Consider the following 21,456-nt stretch of genomic DNA (forward strand, 5'->3'; position numbering starts at 1 on the left):
TTATAAATACTTCTATTACCTTAGCTATAGTAATAAAATCTTTAAGGCATTTTTCTATATCTTGCTTCTTAACTAATTCTATAATTAAGGAATTTATAAGATAATCTATTTATTTGTTTTATAATAAATATTTCTTTTTAGCTATTATAAATATAATAAATATTAAATAATACTTATTCTAAAAAGAGAACTCTTTAGATATTTATAAGGACCTCTAAATTATAATTATAAAAGCTTTTTTTAGCTTATTTTAAAAAGCCGGAAATCAAGTTATATTAATAGAACCTTTTTTATAATTAGGCCTTTTACTAGATCTATTTACTAGGTTTAAGGTATTTCTATAATAAATAATATTAAAATTATATATTATAAAATATATTATCTAATATATTTAATAGCTCTCTAGATATTTTATTTCTATAAAATATTAGAAATTATTATAATTTATAATAATCTTAATTATAAACCTGAATTCTTTAAGGTAATAATATTAATATTTAAAGGCTTTAATAATTATAAGTAGCTCTCTATTATAAATATTATAGTTATATTTAATTCCGGAGAATTTCTGGAATTAAAATACTATTAGATATTAGTATTTTTTCTGGCTATTACTAAAATTAACTTATTATAAAATAGTATTAGTAATTGCGAATTTTAATATATTAGTTTTAATACAAATTTTCTTAAAAGAATTAAAATAAACTAAAATAGGTATTATAGTAAAAGCTTTTTTTAAAGTCTTAAAGCTTTTAGCTATTTTATTTATCTATATAAAGAAACCGGATTTCTGGCTCTTTTCTATTTCTTTTAAGAGATTTATTAAGCCTATAATTACCTGAGAGTAATAGTAAATAAACCTATAATAGAAATTAGTAAATCTAAGAAATATTTAAATATTATAAAATAATTCTGGTTCTAGCTATTTAATAATATTATAGATCTATTTAGGATTCGTATAAATATCTTTTATTTTAATAAAAAAGCCTAAGAATTCGATTTCCTTAATATTAAACTTATATTTACTAAGTTTATAAAATAGGTTATTTTTATATAGCCTAGTAAGTATCTAGCAAATATAATTATAGTATTTATTTTTATTTCGGGAATAAATAAGAATATTATTTAAATAAATAATTATAAAATAATTTAGAAGTTCTATAAATATAATATTAATATATATTTAAAATATAATTACTTTAGTATATTTTATAGCTAGCCTAAAAAACATTATAAGATATTTAAAATAGCTATAGCGGGTCCTAAAAGCTATTTTCTACTCGTATTCTTTATAAATTCTTATTTAATAATATATATCTTTAAGATCTAACTTTATAAAAATCTTGGCTTTTTAGAACTAGTTAAAGGTTTTATTAATAAAAGAAAGCAAATACTAATTCTTAATTATAACTTAATTAAGTCTATAATAATTAATATAAAAGTATAGCCTTTTATTTTTCTTAGAAATAAAAAGAATAAGTACTTCTATTAGTTAGGTTTTTAATAAATTATATAAAGGTCTATATAGAATTATACTATCTATATTAATAGAGTATTTAATATTATTAAGATTAGGAAATTCCAAAGCTTTATTAGAATTAAAAACCTTTAAGAAATTTTTATATTTATTATTCCAGAAATAAATAAATACTTCTAAGGCTTCTTTCCGGAAAATATTAATTTATTATATTAAAAACTTCTATTTAGTATTACTAGAACCATATAATAAAGCAGAAATCTAGTAATTATTATAAATATATAAAGTCTATTATTTAGGATAATTATATTTGCCTTTAATTAAGAATAAGACTTGAGATACTAGTTTAGAATACTGGTTAAGCTTTTTATTAAACTCATTTAGTATTAGGATCTTAATATTATTAGGCTATTATAATATAACAAGTTATACTTTCTAAAAATCATATTATTTTAGCAGTTTTAAGATTTTGGTTATATAGTAAAAACTGCGGCCTTTTATATATAACTTATAGAAATTATATAAAAAAGCTAGTTTTTCTATAATTCTAGAAAAGAATCTTTTCTAAGTATTTAATTAATTAAGCTTTTATATATTATATACTATTTATACTTTACTATTTATACTTTTGATTTATTATTTTACTATTAAGTTATATTTTATATTCTAGTATACTTTATATAGGTTTTTGTTTTATTATAGTTTCCCTCTTATATTATATAAGTATATATATCTATTATTTCTTAATATAGTTTATATATTATATAAGAATTACTTTATAAAATTCTATATTAAAGATAAGGCTATAAGAGCTAATATTCTAATACCTATAGAACCAGAGCTTAAAAGAATATATCTCGCTATAATTATTTATAATAAATATCTTAAGATTATATATTTAATAGATTTTAAATTAGTTCTTATAAAAGATTATAAATTCTTAATTATATTTAGCTAAGGTAATAAAGCCCCGGTTTTAAATCTAATTATTATTAAAGAAATTATAATCTAATTCGGTATTATTAAATTTGCTATATATTTTTAAAATACCTATTTCTAGCTATATTAATTTTATTTAAATAGTTATATAAAATAATATACCTTTTTTATTATAGCCAAAATTATTAATATTTAAAATTTAGCTTTTCCTTTTTCTTTTCCCTATTTATTTCTTAGGAAAATCTCCTCTAAAGTATTCTTTTATAGTAATAGTATTAACCTGCTTTTATAAATGCCTTAACTATTTTATAGTTTTGGCCTTATTAGGGTTCTATTAAGCCTATTTAGTATATTTGAAATATTTCGTATTTCCTAAGAAATATTTTTTCTATTTATAAGTCTAATAAACTATATCTAAAATAAAACTAGTATTTTATTAAGGCTTTAAAAAGGCCAAAATACTACCTGAGGATTTCTTATATAGTTTTCGGAACTTTTTCTTTCTTTTTTAATAGCCTTATAAATCAGAATTTACTAAATCAGAATCCTTAGAAATAGAATTACTCTTATTAAACTTCTCTGTTTTTATTTTCCTTAATTTAGAATAAATAATATATTCTACTTTCTAAGCTTTTTTAAGTTATTTAGAAATAGATACTGCTTTATTTTCCGAGAAAATAAATATAAGTATTTAATAAATCTTATAGTTAGATAAAGTAGTATTAAGAGTCCGGATCCGGTTTCTTTTAGAATATAGGTTCTAGTTAATTTTAAAACTAATTATTTGAATATATAATTCGGTAACTATCTTATTATTTTTTTAATAAAAATCTCGGAGTTTTTTAAAAGTATTTTACTAATAGATTTAAGATACTTAAAATATATTAGCTAAATAAGCCTTGAATTACTTCTAATAAACCTTATATAATAATAGACTTTATTTTATTATAGCCTTTTAAGTATTATAAGATTTGTTCTTAAAAGCATTTATAATAAAGTTAATTCTAGAAAAGTATTTATTATAAGTCTAAGATTAGATTCTAAAAACCATTTCTTAGAAAAATATAAATATTCTCTATTTTTTAAGGAACTTTCTATAATATAAGTTAGATATCCGAACTTTAAAAAGCTTTTCTCGGTTTAAATATATCTTTAGGATATTATATAATAGCTTCTAATAAATAATATTGAGATTACTTTTAAAGCTTATTATATTAGAAAAGAAAATAAGTTCTAATTCTATTTCAGGAAGTTCTTTAGTAGAAATTACTAAAAAAGATAAAATAAACTTATAAATAAAGTTTTTATAAAATATAATAAACCGCAAGATATTTCTAAAAATACTCTTATATTATTTTAATTATAAGATATATTAGTTAATTATATTTACTAATTCTTGCTTTTATTAGAGTACTTTGACTTTAATATACAAGCCCTATTTTATAGCTTAGGTAATAATAACTCGAATATTAATCTCGGTATTTTAATTATTACCGGGATTATTTCCGTTATTATTACTAGCTCTCGGAGGCTCTTAAGGGGCTCTATTAAAAGTATTAGACAAGCCTTTACTATTACTTATATTAGAATTAATTTAGTTAACTTTTTCTATAAAAATAACTTTAGTAAAGAATTATATATTTCGCAGATTTCGAGATATAATTATTTATTAAACTATTTTTTTTAAGAATAGAGAAATTAGCTTATAAGGTATTTATTAGTAAATAATAAAATAAATTATAAAACCATAGTATTAAATTTAATATAGAACTAATCTCTATTTTTCCTATAAGGTTTAGAGAAGCCTTCTCTAAATAGGAGGCCCTAATAATATATATATAATTAGAAATTTATAAGCCTAATACTTATAATATAAATAATAATTAGTTATAATATTAAAGAGCTATTAATTTCTCTAATTAATACCCGTAATATCCGAGGTTTATTATATGTCCTTAAGTTACGTGCGACTCTATATATATTATAATTATATAATTCTAGCTATTAGGGTTTTAATTTAATATAATATTCTAAATATAGTTTATATTCTAGTTTCTTAACTTTATTAATTTTAGTTCTTAGAAAAATAAAAAAGGTTTTTACTAATTTAAAGTTATTTATAATAATAGTAGTATTTAGCTTAGCTAATATATTTATTTTTTCGTTTCTTATTATATTTATATATCCTGAAACCTAAATTAGTTCTATATTAGCCCTTTTAGTTTTACGGGCTTTAATAGCTAATATAACTCTAATTTATTAATTTTAGTCTAATTTATTAGAAAAAGTCTTTAATTAAAATAAACTAGCTTAGTTATTTATAAAAATATTAAAAAGCTTTTCTTTTTTTATTATATTACTAGTATATTTAATAGCTTTAATAATGCCTTCTAGTTCTTTATTATAAACTATAATACTAGCTCTTATATTATAGCTTTTTCTATATTTAGCTATAATTAATATATAAGAAGTTTTATAATTATGAATTATAAGCCCTAGACTTCTTTTAGTTTCTTTTTTAGTTTAAGATTTATTTATATATATAAATAATATAAAACTATTATTATATAAAGTTTTTAAATAGAAATTATATAATATAATAGTTTTTTTCTTTAGTTTCTTTTATATAATAATTTTATAAAATACTTTTCTATTCTAAAAAATAAAATAAAAGTATTTTATAGTTTTTAAATCTTTAAGATTTATTAGATTAATAATAGAATTTACTATAATTTCTATTTGAGACTTTTTAATTATATAATCTCGCTTTAGATTAATATTTAGACTATAAATAGAATCTATATCTAAATTCTATTATTTTTGAATTCCTAGATTTTTAAAAGAACTTTTCGAACTCTAGTTTAATAAAGTATTTTAGATTTAATTTAAGAATATAAAAGATATATTAATAATAACTATAATTTAGTCTTATAATAAATAAAATTAAAACCAGTTTAATCTTTATAGAAATAATAGAAGTAGTTTTAAATACTTCTAAGGTTTTCTTTAAAACTAGGTTTTGAATTATTTAAAAAGGCTAAATTTGAGTTTTATTTTTAGTTTTCTATTATAATATAGAATTATAATTTATTATACTAGTAATATAAATTAAATATAAATATCTAATTATAAAAGAAAATAAATTATATAATATATTTATAAGTTTTTATATTCTATAAAAGGCTTGTTTTGCTTTAGAAGCCTTATAGGCTATATATTTCTTAAATCTGAGATTTTTATTAAAATAGATCTCTAGTTATTTAATTACCTTATTAGAGAAAACTAGTTTCCTATTAAATAGTTTTAAACTAGGCTTCTTTTTAGAATTATTAAAGTAAATAAGCTCTATTTTATTTATATTAAAGCTAATAATATTCTTTTTCTTTAGATTAATTATATTTTCTATTTCTTATTCTAAAGTTTTTTTTTTAAAAAAAAAACTATTAAAAGTAATAATAAAAGATATATTATTTAAATAGAATCTGAATTTAATATTTATAAATTAGAAGTAATATAAGTAATATAGGGTTTTTTTATATAAAATACTAGTAAATATAAACTTAAATACCTTACTTTAATATTATTATTAAAAACTAGTTATAATACTTAGTTATTTAGGAATAATAATACTCAGAAAATAAGGCTAATAAATAATAGTAAACTAATTATAATTTATAATAGCCTATTCTTAAATATATAATTAAAAATATATTTAATATCTAGAAAAAGAGTATTAGTTTTTAGCTTATAGAACTTATTAGTTTTTATTTTATTTTATAATAATAAAATAGTATTAATAATTAATTTATATAGCCTGTCTTTTATTTAAAAGAAATATAATAAATTATTAGTCTTAGCTAAATAACTAAATCTCTTAGCTAGTATTTTTTTTAGAAACCTTTTCTAGGTAATTAAATAGGGAAATAATTTAATATATTTTAGATAAAAAATAGTTTAGTTTTTCTAATTTCTTTAGAATAAAGCTAATAGCTTATTTCCAGATTTTAGAATAGTATTTCTTATTAATAAATAAGAAATATAGCTTATAAAAATATCTAAAAAAGCTTTATAAATATAAATTATAATCTTTTAAGTAATTAAATCTAGTTCTGGAGTTTTATTCTTTATTTTAGATATATATATTTATTTTAGTTCTATTTTAAATAAAATAGGCCTATAGTTTATTAGATTAATAAATTTAGTATTTAGAAATAATAAAAAAAGCTTAATTTTAAAAATATTATATTTCTTTTAAAAAATTAATTTTAGTTTTTTATTATTATTTAAAATATTAGAAATAAATTAATATATAATATTTTTATTATATTTTATAGTTTTAAAAATTAATTAAAAGTTTTTATTTTTTAAGAATTTATTCTAATATATTAGCTTAATACTTTTAATAATATTAAAATAAGTATTTTTTATATTTTAGAGTTTTTATTTATAAAAAATATATTTTAAAGCTTTAGATTTATAGCTATAATATAGTATTAATTTATATAAAGTCTTTAAGTTTTTATTTTATTAGAATTTAAAATATAAACTAGTAATAGATTTTGAAATATTATTACTAGCTATATCTATTATTCTATTTATAAAGTTTTTTATTAATAAATCTAGTTTTTAATTTATATTATTAAATAAAAAGAATATATTTTTAAAACTATTAATAAAATAAATTATTAATTATAGCTAAATATAGAAAAAGCCAGAATATAGGAGCTAGTACTATAGTTTATAATAGAGAACTAGAAGGCGTTACTAGAGCTATTAAATATACTAATAGTAAAGTAAAAAAAGGAAAGCTTTTTAATATCTATATAAATAACTAAGCTAGTTTACTAAGACTAAAAACTTCTTTTAATAAACTAGAATAAAGTTAATAAATTAGAGCTATATTAGCTACTAAAGCCCTTATAGCTAAAGGAGCTAATATAGAACTAATCTGGATCCCAGAATATATAAATATAATAGGGAATAAAGAAATAGATATACTAGCTAAAATAGGTACTACTTCTCTTATATTAGAACCTGAATTAATAAAAACCTTCTTTGCTTTTCTAAGAGTTCAAATTAATAAAGTTAAGAAATAAAAATATAAACTACTTTTAGAATCTTATATTAAACTAAAGACCTAGCTAGAATTATATAATAATATATATTTATAAAAAGTATCTAAGAAAATATAGCTACTTTTAGAAATACTAAGGCTACTAGCTAGTATCTTCTTCTAATTAAAGCTAAGTTACGGATACCTAAAGTCTTATTTATATAGGCTAAATATAGTATCTAATAATAAATGCAAATGCGGGAAAACTAAGAATATAAAACACTTTCTTTTATATTATATATTATATAAGAAGGAATATATTAGACTATTTAGTTAATTTAAAAGTAGCTTAAATACTAGTACTTTTAATCTATAATTACTATTATATACGGAAGTTAGAATATTAAATATACTAGTATTCTTAAAAGAAAATAGTATATGAACTAAAGTATAGAAATAGAGAAAGTAGAAATAAGAGAGGAAATAGAGAAAGAAATAGGAAAAGAAATAAGAGAAGAAATAGGAGAGGAAATAGGAATAAAAATAAGAGAAATAGAAATAGAAGAATAGAAATAGAAAAGTAGTAATAGAAATAAAGTAGTAATAGAAATAAAGTAGTAATAGGAATAAAGTAATAATAGAAATAAAGTAATAATAAGAAAGAAATCGTGATTTATATTTATTTTCTTTATTTCCTTATTATTATTATTCTAGAAATATATCTTTAATTATTTATTATACCTATATTAGAAATTGGGCCTATATATAAATTACTAAGATATATACTAGCTTAGTTAGCTATATTATATAGTTCTAAACTAATAAAGTATATTAAAAGAATTTTTTTTAAATTTTACCTAATTTACTTTTTTAATATTAAATCTAATTAGATTTAAACTAGAGCTATAAATTAATTTACTAATAATAATTAGAATCTAAATCTAGTAATATTTACTAGTTTTTAATCTTAATTACTATTTTACTAATAATAAAACTTAAATCTAATATAAAAGAAATAAATATATTTAATTTATAGAAAATACCTTTTTCTGATTTATTTAATAGCTTTAAAAGTAGTTTTCTATATAGCTAATTAAATGAATTATATAAGTATTAAGAAATTTAAGAGAATTTTACTAAAAGATAATATATATTAAAATTATCTAATAATAGTAAGCTATTATAGAAAATAATAAATAAAATATTTTCTTTTAATATAATTAATATATTATTAGAGTTTTTTAAATAAATTATATTATAGAAATTAGTTAATTATATTTTTAATATATCTAGATTTAAGTTTATAATTAAATAATTAGAATTACTTAATAAGTTTTAAGCTAGACTAGCTTATAATTCACGAGCTATATAAAATAAAATTCTAGGTTTCAAAATATTATAATTCGGAAATATTTAAAAATAGCTAAAATATATAATAGAATAATATTTCTGATTATTATTATTTCTTATTATTATTTAAAGCTCCTGAATTACTAGAACTTTAATATCTAATTCTATAACTATTTATAAAACGGTTTTAGTAATAGGATTATTATAGTTTATATTAATTTATAATACTTTAATATAATTATTTATTAATAGTAATAACAGAAATTATAATAGTAATAGCTTGTTTTATTATTAAATAGATTTCATATAGCTTGAAATTAGCTAAATAAATAATACTTAAATAATTAGAGTATTTAGTAATTATATAAGAGTATTTTTTATTTTTCTTTTTATAAATAAAGCAAAAATAGTTCTTAGTTATATAACTCTTATTATATAGTAAATATTTAGGTTCTTTTTATAAATAGAATCTAAATACCCGTATTTTATATATTTAGTATATTATATAATATTAGAAATAATATAGTATTTTACTATTTTAATAGAGATTCCAGCTATAAAAAGTCTATTTTTAATAGCTCTATTAGCTTAAATCTCGATAGAAAATACTATTATTACTAAACTAGCTTATTAGAGGCCTAAATTTTTCTTTTTCTTAAAAGTAGCCTAATAAGATTACCTATAGTTAATAAATTCTAGTTTCTTATTAAAAATCTTGATTTTTTCTAGAATTAAGTTTATTTCTTCAAATATATTAAACTTATAAATAAATATATTATAAATAATAACTTTATACTAGGGTTTCTTTTTTTATAATTACTTCGTTTTAAATCAGAAAATTAGAATTAAACTCAGAAATAATATTTATTATAATATTATTCTTTAAAGAAAGAAAAACTATAGAAATTACTAATTTCTTAATTCTTTTAAAGCAAAAAGTAGAATTAAGTAAATTATAAATAGAAATAGCTAAAAAAGAACTAGCCTGCTTTATATAAGCTAATAGGAAAGTACTTTTCCTAGAGAGGGCTTTTAATTTAGTATTATAAGTATTATTAGTATTATAAATACTATTATTACTAATATAATAGGTTACTAAAAGAGTAGCGAGTCAGGAAGTAATCCAAAGTAGTATTATAACTGAAACTTGAGGAAGTAAATAAGTTATAGGAGGCATAAAGCCTTATGAGCTTATATACGGACTATAGATATATATATATACTTGCTAGGATACTTAGACACTTTATAATACTGCCCTTTCCTTTTATGGCTTACTCTCTTCCGAGATATTCCCGGATCCTAATAAGAAAATAAAAAGGAAAGCATTTTATTCTCTTTTCCTAAGTTCTTATAACTTTCATATAACTTCTTAGTAAAATAAAGCAAAAACCCCTACCCTTAACTTCTTATCTTTTCTAATTACTTAAGACTAGGAACTTAATATTTTATTAAAAGATCCTTAAAACCTATTCCCTAAAAAGCTTCCTGCCAGAGAATTAAAAAGATTATAAGGTTTCTTCTTTCTTATTTCTAACTAGTAAAAGCTAGAAGCGAGATTCCGTAAACTAGAATAAGTATTTCCGGGGCTTTCCGGGGCTTGGCTTAAGATTTATCTAGGTCTAATAAGCTATCTTCTAACTTATCTAGTATAAAGGTATTATTTATTTTAGCTTTATTTACTTTAGCTTCCTTATTATTTATCTAATTATTATCTAATAGGCTTTTAATTCCGACTATATTAATATTAATAGATAATTATCTTAGTCTATCTATTATCTTCTTATTAATATTTATTATTACTTTCCTAAATATATTCTTCTCTTAATTATAGATCTAGAGATCCGTTATTACTTATACTAGTTCTACTATTTCCGATCTATATACTTTATTTAGTATATTTTTATCTAGGTCTAGTATTAGACTACTAGTAATTCGGAGGCTTATTAATAATATAAATCCGAATATCTATTAGGTTATTTAGAGGAAATATATTAATTTAAAGACTTCTTCTTTAGTAATATTATAATAAGTAATTTCTTAGTTCTATAGTCTTAATTCTTGAATTATATATTAAGAATATAATTAGAATTATACTAATTATATTAAGATTTCTTTATTTATTTACTAGTATATATTTATATTATATTTATTATAATTTATAAGTATAATAAGTAAATAGTTACTAAATACTTTATTATCTTTTAAGCAAATATCTTTATTTCTATATTATTACTATTTTTAGTATATAAATTTAGATTTTATATTTAATTATAAAAGAAATATCTTTAGATATACTATTTATTTTTTTCTTTATTTTAGAAAAAGCTTATAGCCGAGCTCTTTTAAGGTTTTTCTAGTCTTTTTTATAACTTTCTACTTTACTTTATTATATATATTATAAATAAAGACTTTATATAAAATACCTATATTAGTAATAACTCTTCTCGGCTTTATTAGTCTTTTTATTAGGCTTACTATAGTATTCTAATTACTTATAAAGATTTCTTATAAGAAGTCTTATTTATCTAGATTTATATATTATTAGACTAGATTAATAAAGTTATTATTTCCGTAATATAGGTATTCTATATTCTATTATATTAGTTATATAATATTTCTAAATATAAATTAATTATATATATTATTATATTTTTAGAATTATTATTATAAGTCTTTTTTATATTTAAAAGCTAGATTAATATCTTATTATAGGATCTTGGCTATTAATTCTATTTATGGCTCTTATACTTTATCTTAACTATTAATATCTATTCTATTATTAAATATATTATTCTAGTACTTAGCCCTAAAAAGTTTCGAATTACTATCTAATACTTGCTTCTTTCCTTTATTTTTATTTAACTTATAAAATTTATTTAGTAATAACTTATTAAACTAATATTAAATCTTCTTTATTTCTTTTAATTCTTTCTAGCTTATTTATATTAGTTTTTTTATAAAGTTAGTAATTTAATATAGCTTCTAAAATATATATTACTATAGGTTAGCTTTCTTTACTTTCTTTTTTAATAATATCTTAGTTACTAGGTAAATAGTATTCTTTATTAATATTACTAGTATAAATATTATTAGCTTAAGTCTAGTTTTTAGGCTTTTCTTTAACTTTAGGAAGATTTATAAAGCCTAGTCTTTTGCCTTTACTTTCTTTATTAATATTAAGACTTTCCTAATCTTTCCCGGATTATTATTTAGGCTAGGCTCTAGTTTCTTTAATAATATTAGTTTCTTTTCCTTTTTCTTACTTTTATTCTTATTATTACTTATCTTATTCTTTATATCTTAGTATTCCGGGTTATTCTTTTATAGCTATTTTCTAAATTATTTCTAACTAGTATAGTATTTTTCTAGATACTAGTTATAGATTTATTAAATAGCCTCTGTATTTATTATTAAAGCTATTATATCTAGGCTTTTTTTTTCCCGAATTTTTCTTTTTTTATAAAATATATTAGAAATCTATAATTATCTGGCTTATTAAAATCCGGACTTTATATAGTAATTTTTTTATTTATTTATTATAGGGCCTTAATAGCTACTTCTTTTATTATTTTATTTTTAAAATCTATATCCGGTTCCGGCTTTTTAAATATACTAAAAAGATATACTATTACTATAAAGTTATTAGATTATATAAATAGTTCGTTTTTTAAGACTATTTAATATAAGAATTATTATATTTCCTCTTATATATAAGGTGGCTTATTTCCTATTTAAGCTATTATTTTTTCCCGGGAAATTTCCCGGTTATTATTCTATTACTTTTATTATCCGGATTTAGGAAGTATTAAGCTTATTAATAGTTCTTATTATAATACTTTATAATAAGTTATAGATTATAGAAATAAAGGTTTATATTATCTTTTCTTTTTTACTTAGCTTTAATCTAGAATTAGTAAAAGTAAAGATTTATATTATTTTCTTTTTATTACTTGACTTTTTACTTATATTTACTTATAAAATTTTGAGTTTTAATTAATTCTTATTTTTAGTATTTTCGGGTCTTTTTTAGAATAAATATTCCCGTCTTATTAAAACTTATTTATAATTATAAGTATAAATATACTAATTCTCGGTATTAGGCCTTAGCTTAAAAAAATATTTCTTATAAAATATTATTACTATTTCTTATATATATTCTAGGTCTTTAGCTTTATACTAGCTATTATAATCTGCTATCTAGCCCTTTTATTATATTAGGTAATATAGTTTTCTTTATTATATTTAATACTAGAAGTTTATAATAGCCTTAATTTCCTATTTCTTAACTTCTTTTCCTTAGTTATTTAAAATAAGTTCTATTCCGGGTTCTTCTAAATTAGTATTCTCTTGCAAATCCCAAGTAAATTCCTAGTACTTTATTAGAAGATTTATATAAAAGATATTATAATATTTCTAATTTTCTAGTAATCTGAGCTAGTATACTTAATAGCTAATTTTCTTATTTACCCTAAATAGTTCTATTTTCTTTAGTTCTAGCTTTTTATAGAATTAGTTTAAGTTTATATTCTTTATATTAAATATTACTAGTTTACTAACTTTAAACTTTATTCTCTTATATTTTATATTATAATACTTTATTTATATATCTTATATATAAATTAATATCTTCTTTAGCTAATTATATATCTTTTAAAGTTTTCTTATTAGGTTCTTTACTAATTCTAATTTATAGTTTTATAGTTTTACTAGCTAGAAAGATTTTATAATCTTTCTATTTACTTTAAATAAAAATAGCTTTATTAATAAAAATAGGCTATTTCCCTATATAAATTCTACTAGATCTAATAAGTCTGTCTAGTTTTCCTAGTTAAAGTCTATAAATATTCTCAGAAAATCTTCTAATACTATTTTTTTTTTTTAGTTTAGTTATTTATTTATAAATAAAATACTATAAAGGTTTTTCTTTTTATCCTAAGAGTTTTTATAAATATCTTCTAGAATATTAAGATAAATAGCTTTACTTTATTTATTATAATATTATCTAGTATTTTATATTTTAAAAATATATAATAAAGAAATATATATATAAATTATTTTAAGTTTATTTCTTTTTAAACTAGAATAAAGTTTCCTTTCTTTATTAACTTATATACTATTACTAGAATTATATTATATATTATCTATTTTCTTTCTTTCTTATAAAAGAAGTTTACTAATTTTTTAAATAATAGTAGGTCTATAATAAGATCTAGTATAATAGAGCCCTAGAATTTTCCTAGAACTAGAAGTAGTTTTAATTTACCTAGTATTAGTATTCTTAAGAACTTATTTCTTTAATATACTAGATATAAGCTAATAAAGTTATTTATATTAGTATTTATATTTATCTAGAATAATAGCCTTTTTATTACTAGAATTATTTTATTTCTTCTAAAATAGCCTATAGTTAGGCTATTATAGAACTTTTTTAAAAGGTATTTTCTTAGTTTAGTATTTTCTAGTACCTATAAATAAGTCTTTTTATAAATTTATAGGCTATTCTCGAAAGTAAAGTTCTTTTCTTCCGGATTTATATATTTCTTTTATATATTTTAGATCTCGGTTATTATATTATTAAATAGTTATTTCTTCTTCTTAATTTCTTCTGGGATTTCTTTTATAAGATTATATATTATATATATATTTTTATAGCTATTACTTTATATTTATATTTCCGCGATTTTTCCTAGCTCCTATAATATTTCTTCTTTTTCTTATTTTACTTATATATAGGTATTTTAAACTATTATATACAGATTTCCCCCCTTAGAACCAGAAAATCAAGTACTCGAATAACACATTATTCTCCGGTTTTTTTACCCCCCTTACTTTCACACCCACACTTCACCCACCTTCAGAACTCACTCAATACACCTTAGCCCTTTGGCCCCAGGCTCTAGAACCTACTATAAGTAGAGCTAGAACAGGCTAAATGGCCCCCCCTGACCCCCCGGGCTCTAGCCCCCCTCCCATCGACTTTCAAGAGCTCGGAGAGCTTCCAGAGGGCCCTAGCGAACAGCTAGACCTACCCACTAGCTCCCCACTAGCTCGGTTCAGCCAGGGAGCTCAATTCGCATTCGATTTAGCTACAAATCCCATCTCTTCAGACGAACTCGCAGCCCCTTTTCCTCAGCCTAATTCAGCTAGTGCGGCTCGACTGAGCCGCCTCCAGAACGGGCTAAAGCGTGGCCCTAGCTTGAGCGATATTAATAGAGATATCGATAAGGAATACCAAAACCACGGAAACCACCACCAATATCAGAATCAAGCTTCGAATAAAGCTAAATTACTAATTCGTCAAGCCCGGGACTTAATAGTCAAAGCTATTACTATTACTCCGTTACATGACCAGTAATCTCGACTACTAGATTTAGTAGAAATCTTCAGAGAATACACTGAATTCGGCCGTATCCGCCATACTAGTACTTTACTAGCCTCCCAGGTAGCGAACCTCGAAAATGCCACTAAACGGATCGAAATTCAGTCAAGAACTCAAGCCAAACTAGCTACTCAAGCTAAAACTACCCCCGAAAAGCCTACTTGGGCTAAAATCGCTACTCAAGAATCACAATCTCACTCGGAAAAGGACTGGACTATAGTATTACATACTAAGTCCAAAAATCAGGGAGGAAAAGGCCCTAGTACACTTACTAGTAGCGGTAGTGCTCGTAATACTAATAAACCACTTAGTGCCCGTAATACTAGTAGTTCTAGTACTCGTGATACTAGCTCGAAATCTACGGCCCTCTCTAGGAAAAGCACCTTCCTACTAGCTTATATGGAGCAGGCTAGCTCGTTCTCTGCTATTTCTACTTGCAATTCGCTTAATACTGCTTTCCGCTCTAAGGGAATCAAGGAACTAGTAATCTCTACGGTCTCTCTTTCCTCGAAGGGTAATATTATAGTTAATACTACTCCCGAATTTAACTCTGACTTTCTGGTTCAAAATCAAGCTATTATAAAGGGAGTGCTTCCCTTAGTTACAAGTATACAAAAAGGAGAACCTTGGTATAAAGTTATTATCTACGGTCTACCTATTCGTGAGTTCGATATACCCGAAGGAATGGACTTAGTCCTAGAAGAAATCAAGACCTTTAATAAGGGACTAGAGCCTATTGGCCAGCCCTATTGGGCTACTTCTAAGGAGAAAAGAGACTCAGGCCTCTAGCGAGCCGGTTCAGTAATAGTGGCATTCCCTACCGAGATTCAAGCTAATAGAGCTATTAAAAATAGACTCCTTATAGCCGGGATCTCTGCTAAAGTAGTAAAATACCATACTATTTCTAGTACTATACAGTATACTAGGTGCGCAGGATACGGGCACTTAGATTCTATTTGCAAAAAGGAACCTAAGTGCTTACTATATAGTGAGGGTCACGTGACTGAGAACCATTTTTGCTCTATCTGTAAGAAGAAGGGCAAAAAATGCCCCCACGTGACTACTAAATGCTCTAATTGCTTAAGTACTACCTATTCAGCTAGTTCTAAGCTATGTGAGGTTTACTTAGCAATTAAAAAAGCTACTACTACTATAATTCCTACTATTACTATTAATGAGTAGCTATATTAAAGTACTACAAGTTAATGTGAATCGTAATAGCTCTACTACTAAAAACGTCTTGCAAACAGTTATAGAACTGGATATTAAAGTCCTAGTAATCCAGGAACCATGGGTAATAGCAAGGGATAGTAATAATCGGAAATATCGTTCTATTATATACTCTAGCTATTTCCAAATACTCCCGAATTACGGTACCCTGAGGCCTAGAACCCTATTTTATATAGCTTGCGAACTGCAAGCTAGTCTAGCCTCAAACTTACTAAGTAATCCTGATTACTTAATTATAGACTTAAGTCTAGGTGTACTAAAAATGCAGCTAATTAATTTCTATAATATAATTCACCCAGAAGACCCTAATAGTATATTAACTATATTAAGAGAGAGCATTTTACTTACTACTCTCTATAATAGCTCTCTATTACTAGGTGATTTTAATATATATTATCCTTGGTAGGATCTCCTTAAACCTCAAAGCAGTTATACAGTTTATTTAATTAGCTATATAGAGAACCATTCTCTAAGACTATTAAATAAACCAGGGGAAGGTACCTTCTATAGACCTAATATGTCCATTCCTTCCGTATTAGACTTAAGTTTTACTACTAGTGGAATAGTAACTAAGATTAAAGACTGGCAAGTACTACCAGACTTAGGTTCTAATTACTTCGGGGTTCTATTTACTATTAGTAAGTCGACTTATAGCTCTAGTTCTAATCTAGTCAGATTTAATACTAAGAAAGCGGACTGGGCTAAATTTACAAGCTACCTTATTAATAGCCTTGAGAATATACCCTTTCCACTTACTAGTATACCTGGAAATCATAAACTAGACCTATTAGCAGAAGACTTTACTAATAGAATAGTAGAAGCAGCTAGTAATAGTATTCCAAAATCTACTACTAGTCCGTATTCTAAACCCTGGTAGAATAAGGACTTAAAGACCTTATATAAATCAATACTATACTATAGCCGTAAGTCTAAAGCTTCAGGGTATACTCTCTATAAACAAGAACTCCAAAATGCAAAAAACACCTATTTTAATACTATTAAGAGTACTAAGCTAGCGTACTAGAACAAGTTCTTAGAGAATAAAGACTCCCAGTCGATTTTTAAAGCTATGAAATATACTAAAGATACTATATATTAATCTATTCCTAGTATCTTAGATAATAGTTCAAATGAGCTAAAATCGACTTTCCAAAAGAAATATAATATCTTTAGAACTGTGCTTTTCCCACTCCCTCCTATTATAGCACCTATTAGTCTAATAGACTATAGGCCTAGCTCAAAGTGGGACTGGCCTATTTTATCTAAAATAGAGCTAGAACAAGCCTGTATCTCTAAGATAAAAGGGAAAACCCCTGAACCAGACTTAGTTACTTAAGAGATTATAGTTCATACTTATAGAGCTTCTCTAGATATCTTTTATAGGCTATACTCCTTATTTATTAATAAGGAATACTACCCTAAAGTCTGGAAACAAGCTACTGGCTTTATTCTAAAGAAATCAGGGAAACCAAACTATTTCCTACCCAAAGCATATTAAGTTATTTCCCTACTTAATTGCTTAGGGAAGGTTTCTGAGAGAATACTAGCTAGGCGACTTAGCTATTTAGCCGAGACTAGTAACCTACTGCACTACTCCCAAATAGGAGGTAGGCTCTATAAGTCAGCTATTAATACTGCTTTACTATTACAAAATGAAGTAGAATCAAATAAGTCCTATAAGCTGAAAACTAGTACTCTCTTCCTAGATATTAAAGGCGCCTTCGATCACGTATCCAAGAATAGGCTATTACAGATCATGATTAGTTTACTACTACCTACTAGCCTTATTCTCTGGGTATTATTATTCCTAGACGACCGAGTATTATGACTAGCTTTTAATAATAGTACAGAAGCATTTAGGTCTATACTTACTGGTATTCTATAAGGTAGCCCTATATCCCCTATATTATTTCTTATCTATATCCGAGACTTATTTAAGTCGGCAAATATTAAATTCAGATCCTATTTAGACGATATATCCCTTACTACTGCTTCTAAAAGTCTTAAAAAGAATATAAAGACCCTAGAACGGGAAGTAAAGGATATAGTTAACTTAGGGAAAAAGAATATTATTAGCTTTAATATAGATAAAACAGAGCTTATTCATTTTAATAATTCCAAAAATAAGCCTAGTCTAAAACTACCTAATAGGGAACTAGTTTCCCCTAGTAAAGTAGTCAAATGGCTAGGGATCTATTTCAATGAAAATCTCAGATTTAAGGAACATATAGCCTATAGGGCTTCCAAAGCAAAACAAGCCTTTTATAGGATATAAAGACTTATGAATATATTACGTGGCTTATCTCCTTTTGTAACTAGACAGCTATATTTAGCCTGTGTTACTAGTATAATAGACTATGGTTCTATACTATAGTGGAAGACTGAAAGCAAAGCTCAAATTCGGCCTTTACAGGCGATTCAAAACCTAGCCCTAAGGAAAACCCTAGGAGTATTCAAAACTGCTCCTATTATTCCTATAGAGGTCGAATCAGCTTTAGTTCCACCTATTATAAGGCTAAACCATAGTTGATATCAATATGCCTTCCGTATCCTTAAACTAAGTCTAAAACACCCTATTAGACTAGAGTTCGAGAAGTCCTTCTAAAGATCTAGAGATTTAGAAGTAATAGAATCTGATATAGACTCTATTTATAGTCTAAATACTAATCTAAAGCGAGATCGCTTAGCTAAAAAGTCTCAAATAGAAACTATAGTAGATTCTATTAGTAATCTAGTAGACCCTAGAGATCTAGAGATTATAAGACACTTCTATTTCGCTCCCTGGAATAGAGAAGTGCCTTATAAAATTACTATATTAAAAGAGCCAAAGAAAGAGACTGCTATATTATATAATTTCTACCTAAAGACTTTATATAATAGTAGCTCTATACTATCTATATATATAGATGGATCTCAAACTGAAAAAGGAATTGGAGTAGGCCTAGAGCTCGTGGTTTATAGTCACGAAACTCCTTATATTCCGGTCATAGCTAAATATAGAGAAAGCCAGAATATAGGAGCTAGTACTATAGTCTATAATGGAGAACTAGAAGGCGTTACTAGGGCTATTGAATACGCTAGTAGTAAAGCAAAGAGAGGAGAGCTTTTTAATATCTATATAGATAACCAAGCTGGTTTACTGAGACTAAAAACTTCTTCTGATAAGCCCGGTCAAAGTCAATAGATTAGAGCTATACTAGCTACTAAGGCCCTTAAAGCTAAAGGAGCTAATATAGAACTAATCTGGGTTCCAGGGCATACGGACATAATAGGGAACGAAGAAGCAGACATACTAGCTAAGCTAGGCACTACTTCTCCTATATTAGAACCTGAATTAGTAAAAACCTTCTTTGCTTTCCTAGGGGTTGAAATCAATAAAGTTAAGAAACTAGAGTACAGACTACTTTTAGAATCTTATACTAAACCGAAAACCCAGCTAGAATCATATAGTAATATATATACGTAAACAATAATCTGCGATAAAAATCGAGAGAGTGTCTATCACTGCAAATTTAATACTGCACCCATACGGGATCGAAATCGACCTTCTATCACTTAGTGATCGATACATCCGGATTACACAAGGGGTATGGTACCATCCAAAAGTAAGACGAAAGACCTACTAGAGATACACTAGTATATGGATGACATATATATCATGCTATACGAAAAAAAAAAAAAAAAAAAAAAAAAAAAAAGAAAATTATATGAAATAATCAAATCTTGATATATCATTGCGATCGATCGATCGCACACAACAAGAGTCATCGATTATATGTCCGGTTTTAGGGTTATATCCACATTATTTATCAACCTGCATGGGATCTTATTTTTGAATTCCTTTATTTTCTTTTTAATTTTTTTTTATTTTTTTTTTTTTTTTTTTTTTTTTTTTTTTTAGGAGAGGATAAGGGATTAAGGGGGAAAAGGGGATAAGGGAAGAGAAAATAAAGGGAGGGGACTAAAGAGGGATAAAGGAGGGATAAAGGAGGGGATTAAAGGAGGGGATGTAAAAGGAGGGGATAAAGGGTGAAGAGAGTCTGAAGGTGCCCGAAGCACGTTATACGTAAAAGAATATATCATTGGAGTCAAAGGAAAAATCTTATGACATTACAAAAAAAAAAAAAAAAAACTATTATATATAGGAGATTCAGGGCCCTATTTAGCTTAATTAGGCTATTTATGTCTTATTTCCCTAAGTTTAGTAGCGGCTTCTAAACTACTACTAGTTCTCTTATATAATTAGGTTTTTTTAATAGTATATTAGCCGGATTTTTTAATCTTACTTTATATATAATTTCGAAATTAATTATAAATAAAGTTACTATCTAATAGGCTTATTATTATAAAATACTTTAAATTATTATAATCCGAGATAATTATAATCTTTTCTTATATTTCTTCTAAGAAATACTTCTAGTATTTAATACTTTTTACTATTACTAATAGTTCTTAATTAAAGATTAAGTAATTAATCTTTACTAGAATAAATTTTCTCGAGTAAAATACTATTAGATATAAATAATAATTATCCTATTTCTATAATATAATTCCTGCTAGTATAAAAACTAAAGTATTATATTTGAGCTATTATTTTAGTACTAGATTAAAATATATAAGAATTAGGGTATTCTTAAATCTTTTCTTTAGGTTCTTAAAAGCTCTTATTACTTCTTCTATTTATTTAAATTATTATTCCTAATATTATTAAGCTATATTAGTAAATAAAATATTTATAGAAATTATAGAAATTTAGGAATACTAAGGTTTTTCTAGCTATTTCCGGAACTAGCTAGTATTAGATTATAATAACTCGGGCCTCATTTATTTTTATTTCTTTATATAAAATAATATATTCGAGAAATTTTACTTCTTTTATATTAAATTCGCACTTTTCTAGCTTATAGAATAGGCTATATTTATCTAATTATTCTAGGACCTTATATATATATTTTATATAAAATTACTCTTTCTTTAAGAAAATTAGGATATTATTTAGATATATAATTATAAAAATATTAATTAATA

General features: G+C 23.3%; 2 protein-coding genes across 2 annotated transcripts; both read left to right on the forward strand.

Annotated features, from left to right (window-relative positions):
* Positions 1 to 15,174: 15,174 nt before the first annotated feature.
* K444DRAFT_525847 (uncharacterized protein) lies at positions 15,175 to 16,380 on the forward strand (the record flags this gene model as incomplete). Its single annotated transcript, XM_024874490.1, has 3 exons — positions 15,175 to 15,431; positions 15,525 to 15,891; positions 15,988 to 16,380. Coding segments are annotated over 3 exons (1,017 nt in total), but the record flags the coding sequence as incomplete, so codon positions are not given.
* Positions 16,367 to 17,305, forward strand: K444DRAFT_526526 (uncharacterized protein; the record flags this gene model as incomplete). Its single annotated transcript, XM_024874550.1, has 2 exons — positions 16,367 to 16,805; positions 16,866 to 17,305. Coding segments are annotated over 2 exons (879 nt in total), but the record flags the coding sequence as incomplete, so codon positions are not given.
* Between the last annotated feature and the right edge of the window lie 4,151 nt (positions 17,306 to 21,456).

This window comes from Hyaloscypha bicolor, assembly GCF_002865645.1.
Source record: "Hyaloscypha bicolor E unplaced genomic scaffold K444scaffold_56, whole genome shotgun sequence".
Classification (NCBI taxonomy): domain Eukaryota; kingdom Fungi; phylum Ascomycota; class Leotiomycetes; order Helotiales; family Hyaloscyphaceae; genus Hyaloscypha; species Hyaloscypha bicolor.